Consider the following 17,923-nt stretch of genomic DNA (forward strand, 5'->3'; position numbering starts at 1 on the left):
GAGAGAGGGAGAGGAGGTTCTAAATGAAGTACTCTTTCTTTTCCTCCGCGTGCACGTGGTTCCCCTCGGCGTTGATGATGGCGGTGTCGGCGTCCGGAGCGTCCTCCGCCCCTTTGGCCTCATGCGTCAGGTACGTCCCTGCGACACACACACACACACACACACACACACACACACATACAGACACGCACGCACACACACACACACACGAACACACACACGCACACACACACAGGAGGCTACTTAGGAATTAGGAAGCGTCTGCAGTGTGGGGCCCTCTTGTGGCTGCCTCTGGAAGCGTTCTAACTTCCCGAACAACGGTTCCAAACCGTTCAAGTGAATTGAATGAAAGTTCAACCTGCACAAGCTGCTGCAGCCACATGTTTACATCGTGTTCATGCAGCAACACATTCAATGCAGCATGGAAGAATGTTTGACATAACAAACCCATGACGTGTTGTGGTGCCCGTCCCTCCCTTAAGTAAAACATGACAAAATACAACTTTATTAGAAAATTATTAATGTGATAAATTTGACCTTTATGGCATTTTTACATAATGTGTCACAATATTAATAACAGTAATATTAATTATATATGATATTCATATTGATTGTTCCCTTGAACTATTGTGTTTTAGCAACACTATGTAACTTTTCTTTTTACCTTAAAATAGCTTCACAATCTTTCTGATGATTCACTGACTTTTAATATGGAGAATGATGCCCCCCCCCCCCCCCCCCCCCCCCCCCCCCCCCCCCCCCCCCCCGAACACCTGTTCTTGCACTATGTTACTTCTGTTTTTCGGGTTCGAAACCGCGGGAAAAATGCATTACGCTTTACGGCACTACGTCATGACAGTTTTTTTGGGTCAAATTTGGTAAAACAGCAACATTTATAAAAAAATTAAAAAAATAAAAAAGAAAAGAACGTATAAACTTTCTGGTCTAAATATCTGGTAATAATACTCGTACAAAACGTAGGCGCTCCACCTCCCTGGCGGCGGGGGCGAGACCGGCCAGTGGTGCACTCGGCAACCGCACCTCAGCCCATCGCACCGTCACCGTCATTGCACCACGGGGTTTTGTTCACCCTCTGACTGGCGTGTGTGAGCCGATCCGGCAGGCCGAGCACATCCGGTAGCTACACCGGAGGGGAGCCGTGGACCGAATTTGTCCGGTAAAATAAAATATTTTCGGACGCTGGACCGAGTTCCACGACTCGACTAATGGTGCAATTGCACTGAGAAACTGTAGGGGCGCCAAATCCCAAAAGTTACATAGTGCTGCTTTGAGTAAGTAAATATAAATAAGGGCTCAACTATTCCACTTTAAAACCAGTTTTCTTTTCTTTTATAAGCAGAAATCCTAAAATACTAAAATTTAGTTTATTGACTTTAATATTCAACATGGCTGACATGGCTCCTCCTCATGAATGCACATTGTTTCTCACCCTCCCAACCCGAAATACAGAGACATTAAATCAGAGAGGAGGAGTCGTTTGAGGGGAACGCACCTTTATGTCTGGCCAGGTATCGTCCCAGAACGATGATCAAACACAAAGTGATGAAGACGACGACGGCGACCACACCTCCGATCAGGGCGTGGTCAGGACCATGCTGCCCCAGGGCACTGGGGTCTGCAGGGGGGAAAGAGGGAGGCGGAGAGAGAGAGATGGAGCAGGGGTGGAGAGGAGGGAGATAAATAGATATTGTTACAGCCTTTCAAAATTAATAATTAGTATCAAATAATATCTACATATTCAATATCGACATATTTAATATCGGTAATATTTAATATCTATAATATTTTATAGCTATAATATTTAATATCGATAGTAATATTGACATCCCTGTTTCTGGAATTCTTCCAACATCCAAAGGTTTTAAGGTCCAGTTTAGTGTCTTAACCCTTAATTAATTAATCGTGTTTACTAAATATGGTGTTTTTTTCCAAACAAAATAATACAATTATTCATTCATTCATTCATCATAATTTATTATTAATCTCTCCCTCCCTTTGGTCATTTTGGAGGGTGATTTTCACCCCTCCCACCTCCTGCCACTCCAGCTTTGCAGTGTCTAGGGTAGGGTGTCAAACCACTGGCTCGGGGGCCACATCCGGTCTGCCGGACAATGCCATGCGGCCCGCTGCACATTTATAATGTAGTGTTAAATCTGGACGGGGAATCATTTGAAGAACAAAACGCTTGACTGATCCATGTTATTTTACAAAATATTTTCAGAATATAAAATAATATATATTTTTAATATTCAATAAGATTGAAAATAACAATGATGGCTTAATGAAAATGTGTCTAATTTTAACAGACAGAAAACAGTTTGTTTCTCCCTTGATATTCAACACGACCCCCCAGGGAGGAGACAACATGGCCAGTGGCCCCCAGGTACTTTTAATGTGTGACCCTTGGTCTGGGGCCAAATGTTTAGGGGCGAATCTGATGAGCCTGTCCTCTTTGAGCTCCTCTTTCCTTGTTCAGGCGTCAACGCAGCCTTTTGCAACGACTTGAACCTGACGATGAGAGGAACCTTGAATCTAACCGCCCGGAAATGAAGGTTTTTACTCCAATAATGGTGTGTGTGAGAGAGGGTGGGAGACTCATGCACACACACACACACACACACACACACACACACACACACACACACACACACACACATACACACATACACAGTAGTTTTTTTAGTGCCTTGTCCTTGCTCGGTGCCACATGCTGGAGAAGTGTTTTTTAAGTGAGTGTTATTTAACCCAGGGCGTCCTGGGGGGGGGGGGGGGGGTCTTCACGTGCATGGAGCCGCCCCAATATATAAACTGTAAGTGAAGCTGCTTTGCCGCCGCCGCCGCGCACCTCCTCATGCGCCCTCATTATCTCACTTTGATGAATGGCGCCGGCCGGTGGCGGGGACTCGCAAAGTGACCCTGGGAGACGGCGGCCGGCGGGGGACGCTTTCAAGCCGGTTTGGAATAAAAATAAAAGGAAAAAAAAGGAAAACATTTGCTTGGGCTGGGGCTTCCAGAGGAGGAGGAGGAGGAGGAGGAGGAGGAGGAGAGGCAGTGTGATGGAGGAGCGGAGATGGAGCTGCACATGCACACCGTGCATGTGCAGCATTGTCGCACCGACACCGGCGTCGGACAAACAACTGGTTTTAGCATCAAGAGGTCAAGAGGTCGCGTTTTCAAATGTTCCTTGAAATGTCTTCACGCCGGTGGTGCCTCTGCAACGGAGCTGTCCATCCAGCCGACACAACATAACAGTATATAACATTTATAAAGTCTTCTCTAATCTCCTGTTACATTCTCTCATCTTGTCTTATCATATTGGGAAATCCTCCGTCCCGGAACTTGGATTCGAGGGCTCGCTACCTTCTCTGTCCGCTCTCCAGTGTTGACGCTACAAAGCTCAGTGTTGGTGAGAATCTGCTTTGTTTGTGTCGCTGGTTGCCATGGTGATGTTGAAACGCTAAGCACCACACATCCCATTTTCCATTTGGGAGAATAATGGAGAGGGGGGGGGGGCAGGAAGTGGAACAGGCCGGCGGTGCAGAGTAGTGTTATCTCCAAGTCGCCGCTGCGCGCTCAAAGGCACAGGCGGTGCCGCCGTCTATCTGCACATCCTCCCGGACTGGACCAGCGCGTCCGTGTTTGACCTTGTTGTCCGCGACGCCGCGATGCCGCCGCTCACTAAACATGATTTTCATCTTAATCCAAACTGGGCTGCGCGTGAGGTTCATTCCTCAGGCGCCGAAAAACACAATCCACGGTCGAACCGAGCACAACGGCACGGGAAGTCCAACAAAGCGGATCATTAAAGAAATATAGAGACAATTATAAATGACAAAGGGTAGACGGGTAGAAAGTACACATTAAATAAGATAAACATACAGTACACACTGTACACAGCTCTGGATTACTTCCTGCAGCATTTACCAAAGTAAAAAATTCAATATTCCATCAGCATACTGGGTATTTTGACACACGTTACCAGCAATTTGCCTGAAAAAGATATTTGAAATTGGACGACAGGAGGCTTTTACAGTAAGGCAGCGCTGACGTAGCGGTTCCACATCTCAAAGACCAGAATCCCGACAGAAGAAGCCGCGAGCGGAGCCTCATAAATAACTCTTCTTTTGCCCTAATTAGTCTCACCGGGTCGTTAGTGTAATTAACAAGAGATGAACTGTAAATCTGCTTTGTATTCACATCTCCTCCTTCTCCTCCTCCTCTTCCTCCTCCTCCTCCTCCCGATGCCAAAATGCTCCGACAAAAACAAGAACAACCCAAGCAAAGTAAAGGGGGGGGGGGGGGGGGGGTAGGGTGATGCATGCAGGGTGATGCTGGGCTCATGCGGCGGAGGCCGTGACGTAAACACCGTCGCCTCGCAGTGACTTTACAGCGGCTTATTTACCTGAGGTCGGCCCCGGAAAGTCTCTGGCTGTTGTCATGGTTGCGCACAAAGACAGCAGGAGGAGGAGGAGGAGGTGGAGGAGGAGGAGGAGGAGGAGGAGGAGGAGGAGGAGGTGGGGGAGGAGGAGGTCGGGGAGGAGGAGGAGGAGACGAATGGGGGAACAACACCATGATAAACATGTAAAAGGTTGAGCAAACACATTTCAATGAAATTTCAATGAAGATTTCAGTGAAACACAAGAAATTAGCATGAGCCCCCGTCGGCGCAGAACTGGCAACCCAACGTACGCTCAGAGGAGAACACGTGTATGGGTTCGGGTGGAACAGTCGCTGGGAACACTGGCGTTAAACTGGGCTTGAACTGGGCATGAACCTCACGGATGCAGAACTGGCAACCTAACAAGCTCAGAGAAGAACATGTGAATTGTTTGGGTGAAACAGCCACTGGGAACATTGGGGTTGAACTGGGGTAAACTAGGGTTTAACTTGGGCAGAACTGAGGTTAAACTGGGGCTGAACTGGGGTTGAACTGAGGTTACACTGGGGCAAAACTGGGGTTCAACTGGGGTTCAACTGATGTTAAACTAGGATTAAACTGGGGTTAAACTAGGGTTAAACAAGGGGTAAACTGGGGTTCAATTGATGTTAAACCACATGTAAACTAGGGTTAGACGGGGGTAAGATGGTGTTAAACTAGGGTTGAACTAAGGTTACACTGGGGCTGAACTGGGGTTGAGCTGAGGTTAAACTGGTGCAAAACTGGAGTTAAACTGGGATAACTAGGGCTAAACTGAGGTTAACTGGTGCTGAACTAGGACAAAACTGGGGTTAAACTGGGGATAACTAGGGCTAAACTGAAGTTAAACTTGGGCAAAACTGGTGTTAAGCTGGGGCTGAACTTGGGTTAAACTAGGGTTAAACTGAGGTTAAAGTGATGCTATACTAGGATTAAACTTGGGTTGAACTGCGATTAAACTGATGTTAAACTGGTGTCAAACTGGGGTTAAACTGATGTTAGATTGCAATTAAACTAGGGTTAAACTGGGGTTAAACTGGGTGTGGTGTGGCGATGGGATGGTTTGAGCAGCCACACCTCACCTGAAACTGGGTGATTGGGTCAGGGTGGCTGCATACCTGTGGCTCATTGCAGCAGGTAAAAACCCCATCGCCACACTCACTCAGGAGAGGAGCCCTGTCATGGCATGCTCCACCTGCTCCTGGCTAACTCCACCCAGTCTGCTCTCTACAATAAACTGGTGTTTACAACACATCGTCATCTGTGTCTCTGAGCCGGAGGGCCCTGGAGGGGCCACTTGGTGGCGTGTGGCAGGAGGAACTACCACACTGGGATTAAACTGGGGCTAAATTGGGGTTTAAAGAGGGTTGAACTGGGGTTTAAACTAGGGTTAAACTGGTGTCAAACTGGGGTTAAACTGGGGTTAAACTGGAGTTAAACTGGAGTTAAACTGGAGTTCAACTGGAGTTAAACTGAGGTTAAACTGGAGTTAAACTGGGGTTAAACTGGGGTTAAGCTGACGTTACACTAGGGTTAAGCTGCTATACCGCACACAGAAAACACAGAAAGGGCAGCCTACACACCACGTGGCCCTGGTTCAGATCCACAGCCCAAATGCTCCGAGTTTTTAGGGTTTTCAGTTTTTCAGACGTTTCATTAACTCGACGCAGCGTTTCCTCCTGAACGTTGTAGAATTTCTGCAGCCGCTGAAGGAACCGTACACTTTGCTTCACGGTTTCACATTTCACAGTAAATTGCAGACGAAATACATCAAATCCATATTCATGCAAAAAGAAACACGGCGGCCGTCGGGTCGGCTGTAACACAAATAAATACATATACATGAAAGTGTTCCCAAATCAATCCAAGAACCATAACTGAACATATGTATGCACGGCTTTAATAATTCACAGTATGATCCATAAACATGAAATGTGTAAATCAAACTTTGTCCGAAAAAAAAACTAGTTTGACGGAGCTTCACGAGGTCGACAACATTCAACAGAACTGACTTTTTAGAACAGACACTTCCTGTCACTCACATTTAGACTGCAGCTGCTTCACACCCTTCAAATTTATTATTGAGGTTTATTTTCTCATATTTCCATTATAATAATAAAAAAAATGTCATTACTTTCATTTTATTTTATTCTATTACTATTTATGAATTATTTATTTTGCACTTGTTGTTTTCAGCTTTTTTTGGTTCAATTAATATTTTCATTTGTATTATTCTTGCATTAGGTCCCTTAAAATGGTTTTACTTGGTCATGAGCTGAATTATTTTTGTGTTTGTTAAAAACTCAAAAAAATATAAATCATCAATTAAAAGAAAACTATTGGGTATGTGTGTTTCTTCCGCCAGATGAATGTAAAAACATGTAGTTGGTATGATGAAGGTAACTTTTTGAGATGTGTAATAAAACCAGGCAGGGATCTGGATCGCGTCCCAAATAAACCACTGTTATCGGCGGCTCCATGCTTCATGACGCCCCGCGCGCCGTGCATGTCATCTGCACGTTGCGTAAATGGTTTTAGAGGTTGAGCGCTTCCTGTGACATTCACCTTCACAGAGCCTCCACCCTCCGCCTCCCTCCATCAGGTGAGCCTGGGCAACATATGGATAATAACATTAAAAAGCAGAGTGTTATCTGCCGCTTATCGTCCCCGAGCAGCTGCACCGCCGCATAAATGTTCCCTTTAACCTACACCCTTTTTATGAACCGCAAACGTGACTGTGACTGCACAACGCTGCACAATAAACACAGTTAACGCAATAAACACAATAAATGCAATAAAAACAATAAACACAATAAACACAGTAAACACAGTAGACACACAGTGAAGCAGGCTTCCTTGCAACAGCTCCAAGTCGTCCTTTCAGGGTTGTTCACCTGCAGCGCAATAAAAACAGTCACAGAGCGGCGACGGAAATGTACTGCTGGCGTAAACGGCACCGGAGGAAGAAAAACAAACAACGACACAAAAACATGAGTGAATAGGTGGCGAGGACGGAGAAAAAATGAAAAAAAAAACAAAGGAAGAAGTATTGAATTAATCAAGTAAAACAATGTTATTTTCTAGCTGAAAGCTCGGCTCTCAGCTCATCAATCACCAGCTTTGTGTGGAGTGTCATGTCACAGCGGCGGCGGTGTGCACACACACACACACACACACACACACACACACACACACACACACACACACACACACACACACTCACACAAAGACACACACACACACACACACACGCACACACACACACACACACGCACACACACACACACACACACACGCACACACACGCACACACACGCACACACACACACACACACACACACACGCACACACACGCACACACACACACACACACACACACACACACACACACACACACACACACACACACACACACACACACACACACACACACACACTCACACAAAGACACACACACACACACACACACACACACACACTCACACAAAGACACACACACACACACACACACACACACACGCACACACGCACACACACACACACGCACACACACACACACACACACACACACACACGCGCGCACACACACGCACACACACACATACACTGCACGCTTACTGCTGCTGCTGCTGGTACAGCAGCGACTGGAGGAATGGGGGTGGAGGAGGTGGAGGGTGAGGAAGGAGGAGGCGCTTGGGGTGATGGAGTCTGCAGAATGAAACAGAAACGATGAGGGACCACAATAACAAAGGGAACAGGAAGAGAAACCATCGCCATGGGAACGGGGGACGGGGGTGTTGGACGGAGGGATGGGGGATGGAGGGCGGATGGAGGGGGCCTCCGTTCGTAGCGAACAACTCCTTTTACGACGACGTACAATTATTCACACGCCGATGGACGGGAGCGATTACCACTTCAGCACGCCAGCGGGAGGAGCCGGGGGATCGAACCGGCACCAGACGAACCGCTCTCCCCCCGGAGCTACTGCCACAAGTGATGACTCAGGAGTCTGGAGTCACCCCCATGAAAGAGTGAATCTTCTGAGTGAATCAACTCACAAACGGAAAATAATTAGTGAACTAAGTTAAAGCCCGAGGTTAACAATTCAATTTGGTGTAATTCATACTGAATGTGACTGTGGTGTTGGGTGGTTTGGTTTATTGTTTATTGTTTATCATTAGGTTATTGCATATGGCCAGATTAATATTGTTCATTGTTTTAGGCTGAATGTATATGTGGTGTGGGGATGGTGTGGTTTGAGCAGCCACACCTGTCCTGGGTCTAGGTGGTTGGAGCCCAGGATCAGAGTGGCTGTACACCTGTGGCTCGTCAGAGTGGTCAACAGGCGACAGGTAAACCCCCCCCCCCACACACCCTGAGGAGAGGAGCCCGTGTCATGACGTGTGTCCGTCTGCTCCACCCTCCACAACAAACCGTGTTCGAAACCACGTCGTCTGTGTCTCTGGGACCGAGGTCCCTGAAAAGGCCACTTGGGCAGAATGTGGCACAGCATGTGGCACAGCATGTGGCACAGCATGTGGCACAGCATGTGGCACAGCATGTGGCACAGCGACTGGTTTACTCTCTGCGTTCCGCCAAAATAAATCACCTGGACAGGATGAAAGGATTGTTCGTCCTCTCGTCCGTCCTTCAGGAAGTCCTCCCTCGCCCCCCCCACGCGTCGCACCGAGCGACGGACGAGTCGGACAAACTGAACGGCCCCTTCCACCACCGACTCGCCAACAACCGAATCTCCAATCGAAACTCTCATCACCGCGAATAGTCACCACTTTCAGAGCGAATCTCATTCTGCGGCCGCGCTGCCGGAAAAACGACGAATTAGACCAATCAGCACAACATTGCAATTTAGATCTTGCAACACAACAGCTAATTTCCACCATTTATGTATTTTGAGTGGAATTTGAAACATTTTCACGGCGCACAGTGGTCGAACAACAGTGGCTGGTTTAACTGCAGGCGATGGAAGGTGAACGTTTTTGGGCGGCGGACGGGTCCCGGATTCGGGGGCCGTCGCTTGCCGTTACCGGGGAAACCATTCGTCTGCGTTGCGCCGACGTCCCAGACGCAGTAATTATCGCACATCTCCCGACTTCAACGCAGCGAGTTGCAGATGGCCATGATGAACTGGGGCCGCGCGCTGACATTTACCGCTTCTCCGCAAATTATTTGGCAAATTAGCTGCGGCCGTTTCACGCAGACAGACTGGAGACGTCTTGCCTCTCACCTGTCTGTCTCACTCCCACGTCCCGCTGCCGGGGCCCGGTTGGATTACTCTTCATGGATAATCAGATGAGGATGATGAATAAAAACAAAAAGGTGTGAAACAGCTTCCTGTCACACGTGGAACAATCTCACTTTCTCCTCCCGAGCCGCGCCCTCCTTTCCAATCCCCCTGATAAAATGGAGTGATGAAACTTTGCTCCCACGCCTGGAAATCCCATGTAAGGCGATAGAGCTCCATCCCTCCACCTCTGTTCTTCCTCCTCCACCCTTCCTCCTCCTTCTCCACCCTTCCCCCTGCTTCTCCATCCTTCCTCCTGCTCCTCCTTTCTCCTCCTCCTACTCCATCCTTCCTCCTCCATCCATCCTCCTCCTCCATCCTTCTTCCTCCTCCATCCTTCCTCCTAATCCACCCATTCATCTCCTCCTCTGTCCTTCCCTCTCCAACCATCCATCCTTCCTCCTCCTCCTCCATCCTTCCTCCTCCTCCTCCTCCATCCTTCGTCCTCCATCCTTCCTGCTCCTCCTCCTCCATCCTTCCTTCTCCTCCTCCTCCATCTTTCCTCCTCCATCCTTCCTCCTCCTCCTCCACCCTTCCTGCTCCTCCTCCTCCATCTTTCCTCCTCCTCCATCCTTCCTCCTCAGTTACTTGGTAAAACAACAAAAAGGTTGAACGTGCGTCTGGGTTCTAAGCACTGAGTCTCAACCTGAACCAGAACCAGAACCAGGACCAGGACCTGAACCTGAACCAGAACCTGAACCTGAACCAGAACCAGGGACTGAACCAGAACCTGGATCAGAACCTGAACCAGGATCAGGACCAGAACCTGAACCAGAACCAGAACCAGAACCAGAACCAGGACCAGAACCAGAACCAGGGCCTGAACCAGAACATATATCCCAATAGCACCAGCTATTGCCTTTAACTGCATTTATCCTGTGCAGAGAATCACTTTTTTCTATATTCTGTATATTTGGCTATTTTTGCTTTTCATCAGAATCTGAATGAGTTTATTCTCCAGGTACATTTGCATCCACTCGGAATTTCTTCTGCCGAGGTTTGGTGCACTTCAGTACAGACCATAAGCATTATACAAATCAAAAAACTTAAGTCTGAAAATGTTTTTATAAAAATAAAATCAAACAGGATAAACGAAAAAAATATATATATAATGAAAATAAATTTCAGATATACACAAATACCCAAAGAAATAAAACAGAAAAGTCAGCTACACAACATGCAATACTCTGCTATGCACAGGGTAAATGACTGTTACGGTTTAAAGGCAGAACATCATAACATTAATTATGACTATGTACTAACTTTCTTATTAAAGTATGTAAAGTGCAACCCCAGTGGTACTGTCTGTGCATTATTTAAAAAGCTCCATGAGGATGGTGTCATCTGGGTTTTTTTTTTGGGCTAATTTTGCTTTTTATTAGGCTGTTGTCTTTGTATATTTGGCAAATGTTGCTTTTGATAAGGGTATTTTCTTTTTGTTGTTTTTTTTTTAGTTTTTTTTTACTTTTTTCAGACCTTTTAACCTTTTTTTTATGCCAAATGTCTGTTCAGCGACGCCCCAATGTTCACCACGACAAATTCCTTGTATGTGACAGTGTACCTATAAATATATCAAGGATACAGTATTTCTCTCCTGTGCCAAGCTCTTCATATGGAGCCCAAAGGACGGATCTAATGATAATTCTTGGGACAAATCGTCCCTTTTAAACCCGATTATATTCAACTTTACAGTAGAGCCCCGGTGTGATGAACTATTCTCATGCATAATAATGGCATCAAAATATACAGACAGGTCGGGTCGGGCCATCGATACAGTATCAATATAGTGAAATTAAACCAGGACTGTTCTACTGTTCTAATCAATGGTCACAATATCCACAATACTAACGAATGGTTGCGTCATAATTCCTGTCTGTAAATATCTCATGAAAGCCCCAAACTATTGCCGACATTGAGATATTCGTCAAAAGGATATCTTGTAATATAAGACTTTTGTCACCGTCGCCCTGCTGCCCTGCAGACAGACAGGCCTGTTAGTGTGAGGAATCTGGACTCCTCACCCGGTGAAGATCTCACCATGGAAGCGTGCGCTCGCTGTCCCGGCTGAAGGTCTCCGGCGCTGTATTTGCTTTTGAATACTGGCTTATCGCACTATAAATAAGCATATTCATAGGTGGGGTCATACGGGGGGGACCCTGGGAGGCTCTGCGGGCGGAGGAACCCACCGTAGACGAACAGGATGTACTCGGCGCTGCTGGTGCCCAGGTGGTTGCTGGCCTCGCAGCGGTACGTGCCGTTGTCCGTCTTGTTGAGCGTGGTGATGGTGAGCTCCCGGCCCTCCACGATCATGCGATCCATGTCCGGGAGCTCGCCTCCATCTTTGGACCACAGCACCGGCTCGGGGCTGGAGGGAGGGAGGGAGGAAATTACATCAGTGAACATGCAGAGACGGGAAAACTCCAGGTCCAGAAAAAAACAAAAAAAACAAACCTGTTTCCATGTTTTTGCTCCACCCCTGCACTGATCACTCATCAGACCAACACATGGTTGGCTCAAAATCCCGGAGTGGAATTTTAATTTTGTGGATGTTCGGCTGTATTTTTGTATAATGCCATATTAAAATATTTGTCCACTCTTCGGCCTCATGAATTGGGAAAAAAATGTCCTCTCTTAATATTATGAACAAAGTTTCAATTAGGGAGCAACCTTTTTCATCCACTTTTAAAATGCTTTTTTTTTTTTATCATTTTTTTATCTGTGTAATTGACCTCCAAATGTGGCTGTGAACGACCTTGGGACTTACATTGGGTTTCCTATCGACATGCACTCCAGTTTGAAGTACTGTCCTTCCTGCGGGATGATCAGGGAATGAATGATTTCCAGTTGAGGAGCGTCTGCAGAGGCGTAGACAAAGTAAAGACAAAGTAAAGACAAAGTAAAGACAAAGTAAAGACACCGTCAGCAGTAATTGTCGCTCTCCAGCTGCTGAGCTACAGGTGTGGTCCGTATCCGTCCCCGGCGCTAATCCCTCACCTCAAAGCCAAACCCTGCACTAATCCTAGGGATCAAACCCATTCATTTTTTTCCCAGTTGAACCCCTTCCATCTGTAGTCCCCATGGGCTGCACTCACAGTGGACCTCCAGGACCTCGGTGGTCAGGTAGGGGCTCCCCAGGGCCACGTGCTCCACGCTGCAGGTGTAGGCAACGCCGTCGTCCTGCCGGTCCACGTGGAGCTGCAGGCCGCTGCGCACCGAGAAGGAGCGGCCGGTGGAGTTCACCTGCAGGACGCCTGGAGGGGCAGGCGGGGAGGATTCAGTCACAGGTGGGTGGGGTTAGGATTCAGTCACAGGTGGGAGGAAGTAGGATTTAATCACAGGTGGGTGGGGTTAGGATACAGTCACATGTGGGTGGGGTTAGAATTCAGTCACAGGTGGGTGGAGGTAGGATTCAATCAGAGGTGGGTGGGGTAAGGATTCAGTTACAGGTGGGTGGAGGTAGGATTCAATCACAGGTGGGTGGAGGAGGAGGAGGAGAGAGACCTGAGAACACGGCATCCAGTAAAACATTTGTGTATTGTGTACACTACTGTGTAAAACTAACGTAGTAGAAGTTAAAGTACAAAGTATTCTCTCTCCCTCCCTCCATCCCTCTCTCTCTTGCTCCACCTCTTTATAAATGTTTTTTCTTTCTTTTCCCTTTTTTTTTGTAATGTTTTCATGTTGTTTTTACTTTTAATTGTATTTTTTAATTTTTTATTAGTAATATGTTCACTAGGTCATTATTACTAATACACATTTATTTATTGATGTTAAAAGGAAAGTGTTTGTAAAAACTCATCCCTCTTGACCTGAGGTGAGCTCCTCCCTCTTTGTCTCCCTCCCTCCCTCCCTCCCTCCATCCCTCCTCCCTCCCTCCCTCCCTCCCTCCCTCCCTCCATCCCTCCTCCCTCCCTCCCTCCCTCCCTCCATCCCTCCATCCCTCCTCCCTCCCTCCCTCCCTCCCTCCATCCCTCCTCCCTCCCTCCATCCCTCCCTCTCTTCTATCCATATTTCCTGGGTTTCCCTCGTGATGCTGCTGTTTTCTATTTCTCTCAGATTTCCTTCATTTGTTCCGTTTCGCTGACGCTCTTTGGTTCTGACCTGGAGGAAGTGCCGCTCTGGGCTCGGTGCTTCCCGCACGGCGCCGGAGCCGATGGACCCAAATAAAACCCTGGAATTTGATCACATTCCCACCACCTTTCGGTATCAACAACACCAACTCCCACAACAACACACATTGGGAAAGTGGACTTCCATCATAACACCTGATATTATGTTTGGTTCCACTTGACGTGAACAAACATTATTTGTGTCCTTTTTAATTGTAATTTCCCACTTTCACAAATCATACGATAAAGGAGTCGCGGAGTAGAAACGAAACAGACTGCGATACGAAACGGAAAACATGCGATAAAATGACTTACAACTAATGAGTGCTTTGCTATTTTGATTGAAAGAACATGTCTGAGGTTCCATTGAAGTATTATACATCAATCGCATTTTGTATACTCTGTGTATTTTTGTATATTATATTTTTGTATACCGGGCTGTATTAGTATTCTGGTACTATTGTACTATTTAGTCTGTTCAAGCTTGTTTCTGCTACTTGTCTGTGGTGAAAGGCATCAATCCTCATCACAGCACCCTCCTCCCGTACCGCTCTGTCCTGGGAGGGTTGAAGCCGCTCTCATTCACTTCTGACGTCGTTGATATTTCAACGCATCCTGATGCTTTGGGCAAGTCGCCGCTTTCCACCGTCAGCACCTTCAACCCCAGTTTGAGGGGATTTTAAAGCCAATGTTAGAAACGAGGCAAGAAATAGAATCAGGGTTTGTTTTGCAGCCGTTGTGCGAGGAAAACTAACTCTGCGCAGTCTGTCTGTCTGTCTGTCTGTCGGTCTGTCTGTCTGTCTGTCTGTCATTCTGTCTGCCTGTCTGTCATTCTGTCTGCCTGCCTGTCTGTCTGTCTATCTCTCTGTCTGTCTGTCTGTCTGTCTGTCTGTCTGTCTGTCTGTCTGTCTGTCTGTCTGTCGTTCTGTCTGCCTGCCTGCATGCCTGCCTGCCTACCTGTTGTTCTGTCTGCCTGCCTGCCTACCTGCCTGTATTCTGTCTGTCTGTCTGTCTGTCTGTCTGTCTGTCTGTCTGTCTATCTGTCTGTCTGTCGTTCTGTCTGCCTGCCTGCCTGCCTGCCTGTCTGTCTGTCTGTCTGTCTGTCTGTCTGTCTGTCTGTCGGTCTGTCGGTCTGTCTGTCTGCCTGTCTGTCTGTCTGTCTGTCTGTCTGTCATTCTGTCTGCCTGCCTGTCTGTCTGTCTATCTCTCTGTCTGTCTGTCTGTCGTTCTGTCTGCCTTCCTGCATGCCTGCCTGCCTACCTGTTGTTCTGTCTGCCTGCCTGCCTACCTGCCTGTCTTCTGTCTGTCTGTCTGTCTGTCTATCTGTCTGTCTGTCGTTCTGTCTGCCTGCCTGCCTGCCTGCCTGTCTGTCTGTCTGTCTGTCTGTCTGTCTGTCTGTCTGTCTGTTGTTCTGTCTGCCTACCTGCTGTTCTGTCTGCCTGCCAGCCTGTCTGTCTGTCTGCCTGTCTGCCTGTCTGTCTGTCTGTCCGTCTGTCTGTCTGTCCTGCATCAGGGAGACGTGTTATTACACAGTTATGAGCTTATAGTGTCACAGTGGAATAAAAGGAACTGAAAACACTTGACTAGTTCATCTCAGTTTTCTGTGCCACAGTGAACGTTGAGCTTGACGTCCTTGTCGTCGTCTTTGTCTCCACAACATTTCTCCTTTAAAGATCTTTGCGCACGTTTTCAAAAGGAGCAGGTTTCATTCTGAGAAGCGGAAGTTTACAGCTTAACGAGGACGATCCTGAACGCCCTCCATCCCTCCTTCCCTCATCCCTCACCCCTCCTCCCCTCCTTCCCTCATTCCTCCTTCCCCATCCCTCCTTTACTCATCTCTTCTTCCCTCCTTCCCTCATCGCTTCCTTCCCTCATCCCTCCTTCCCTCCTTCACTCATCTCTTCTTCCCTCCTTCCCTCATCGCTTCCTTCCCTCATCCCTCCTTCCCTCCTTCACTCATCTCTTCTTCCCTCCTTCCCTCATCGCTTCCTTCCCTCATCCCTCCTTCCCTCCTTCACTCATCTCTTCTTCCCTCCTTCCCTCATCGCTTCCTTCCCTCCTTCCCTCCTTCACTCATCCCTCCTTCACCCCATCCATCCTTCCCTCCACCCCTCCTTCCCTGTATTTTGGGTTCTGGTTTTCCATTTCTTGAACAAAATATAAACAGAGAGGGGAAGGCAGTGCTACGAGCAGTGAGTGTTAAATCAGCTGTCTGCTGGTATTTGAAAACAACGTTCGTGTCCTTGGAGCCCCCATGGGTTCCCCTTCCCCTTTTTGGGACCATTATTACATTTCACTGCATATATGTATGAAAGTATGTATATGTATGTGACGAATAAACCTCTTGAATCTCTTGAATCTTGAATCTTGACCAGGAACTGGAATCCAAGGACCCGGTTCCAGAACCAAGGTGTGGAAAAAGGAGTTCCTGGGAGGGAGTTCCTGAAATGTTAATTCCTGTGGTGGAACAGCCTCCGTTAGAGCCTCAAAACGTGCCAGTTATTTATACGCTGTGTCCTTGAACACCAACAGCTGATTGTTAGTCAGTCAACGTCCTAAAGTGTATTGAAAAACATCCTCCACTTTAAAAAAATGGGGAAAAAACTTGAATAATTATTTTTGAGATGTAATCATCATTCTGCAAAACGTCTTCATTAACTGTTGGTCTGAAACGCTGAACATCACAGCTCGACTTTCCCAACACATTACAATTACACACTATTAAACTTAGTAAAAACTTAGTAATAACTTAATAATAACTTAATAATTTAGTAATAACTTAATAGTAACTTAATAATAACTTAATAACCTTATAATAACTTAATAATAACTAAATAACAATTTAGTAATAATTTAGTAATAACTTAATAACTTAGTAATAACTTACATACACCATCCATTGTTATACACTCCCATATTATTGTGAAGATATTTGTAGTGACTACTGGAAACCAAGTAAAAGGTCGCTGAGGGACTGAGGTTGGGCCTTGTTTGCTGATTGCCCGACGCGCCACCAAAACAGATTTGCAGAGGTCAAAATACGCGTTTTTGCAACTTTTAATAATTAAAGAAATCAACTTAGTAGAACGTGCAGAAAATATACCCAAATAATCAAATAATCATAGAAAAAAACGGAGGTCAACAAAAAATACGACGACCCTCTCCCCTCTCCCTGCCAGCCCAGCCATGCAGGTTAAATATATACAAACTAATGTCCCCGCCCATATCCATGTCACCTGATTACATCAGTCATGATTGTGCCATAACAAATAAACAACCAAAAAATAACCCAAAATATAAACCATCACAACATTATCCATTTACAATTCATTAAACATTCACAATAAATAAATTCATGGCTCCTACAATATTAATCCCTCCTGTACGGTGCATCATCTATTTTAATATTTTATACCCACTGTCGCCACTGCCGCTGTGTATAGAATCATGTTTTTCTTTTCTATATTTGACTTTTTTTCATGTTTTATTTGGCTATGGTTTTGTATATTTGGCTATTTTATTTGGATAATTACTTTTTTCAAGCTTTAATTTATTTTTAATTCCTCGTGTCTGAAAATATAATAGGCTGAATAAACAGATTGTGATATTCATATCTTTGTTGATTATCTTGTTTGTGTTATTCCGTTTCATTAGCCTACACCATCAACATTCCACTGATTCTCTGCTGAAACGGACGGAAGCAAAGAGACAGCAGCCGCTCCACGCTGTTTGCTGGAGAGTAACGTTCCAAAATGAGTCTAATCTGTTTTCTCCGTTCTAATTGGCTTTTTCTAATCCCAAAAACACCAAATGATGTGGTTTCTGGTTGTTACTGACGGACATTTCGATTAAAAAGCAGCTTGACATCTCAGCCTAATGTGGTCAATATGCCCCAAATAAATATGAAATATCCTTATTTATTTGCACGTGAAACCAAAGTACAATTTAGAGCAATCGTTGTATTTTTCATTACACGTTGGCATCATGAATTACATCATGAATCACATTGAATTACATTTAATTACATCAACTTCTGCTGCTGCAACACCTGGATTCCCCCTGGGGGTTAAAGAC

The 17,923-nt window shown here is 46.2% G+C and overlaps 1 protein-coding gene across 1 annotated transcript in view; it reads right to left on the reverse strand.

Annotated features, from left to right (window-relative positions):
* Positions 1-19: 19 nt before the first annotated feature.
* cadm2b (cell adhesion molecule 2b) overlaps positions 20-17,923 on the reverse strand; it is a gene marked incomplete at its 3' end in the record, with an annotated part of 70,951 nt that continues 53,047 nt past the window's right edge. The window contains exons 5-10 of the mRNA XM_080006466.1: positions 12,833-12,991; positions 12,505-12,595; positions 11,927-12,105; positions 4,424-4,450; positions 1,514-1,636; positions 20-138 (exon numbers count right to left, since the gene is read on the reverse strand). Of these exons, the coding sequence (XP_079862592.1) occupies positions 20-138; positions 1,514-1,636; positions 4,424-4,450; positions 11,927-12,105; positions 12,505-12,595; positions 12,833-12,991 (698 nt within the window). The remainder of the gene's footprint in view (positions 139-1,513; positions 1,637-4,423; positions 4,451-11,926; positions 12,106-12,504; positions 12,596-12,832; positions 12,992-17,923) is intronic.

Source organism: Zeus faber (assembly GCF_960531495.2).
Source record: "Zeus faber genome assembly, chromosome: 9".
Classification (NCBI taxonomy): Eukaryota; Metazoa; Chordata; class Actinopteri; order Zeiformes; family Zeidae; genus Zeus; species Zeus faber.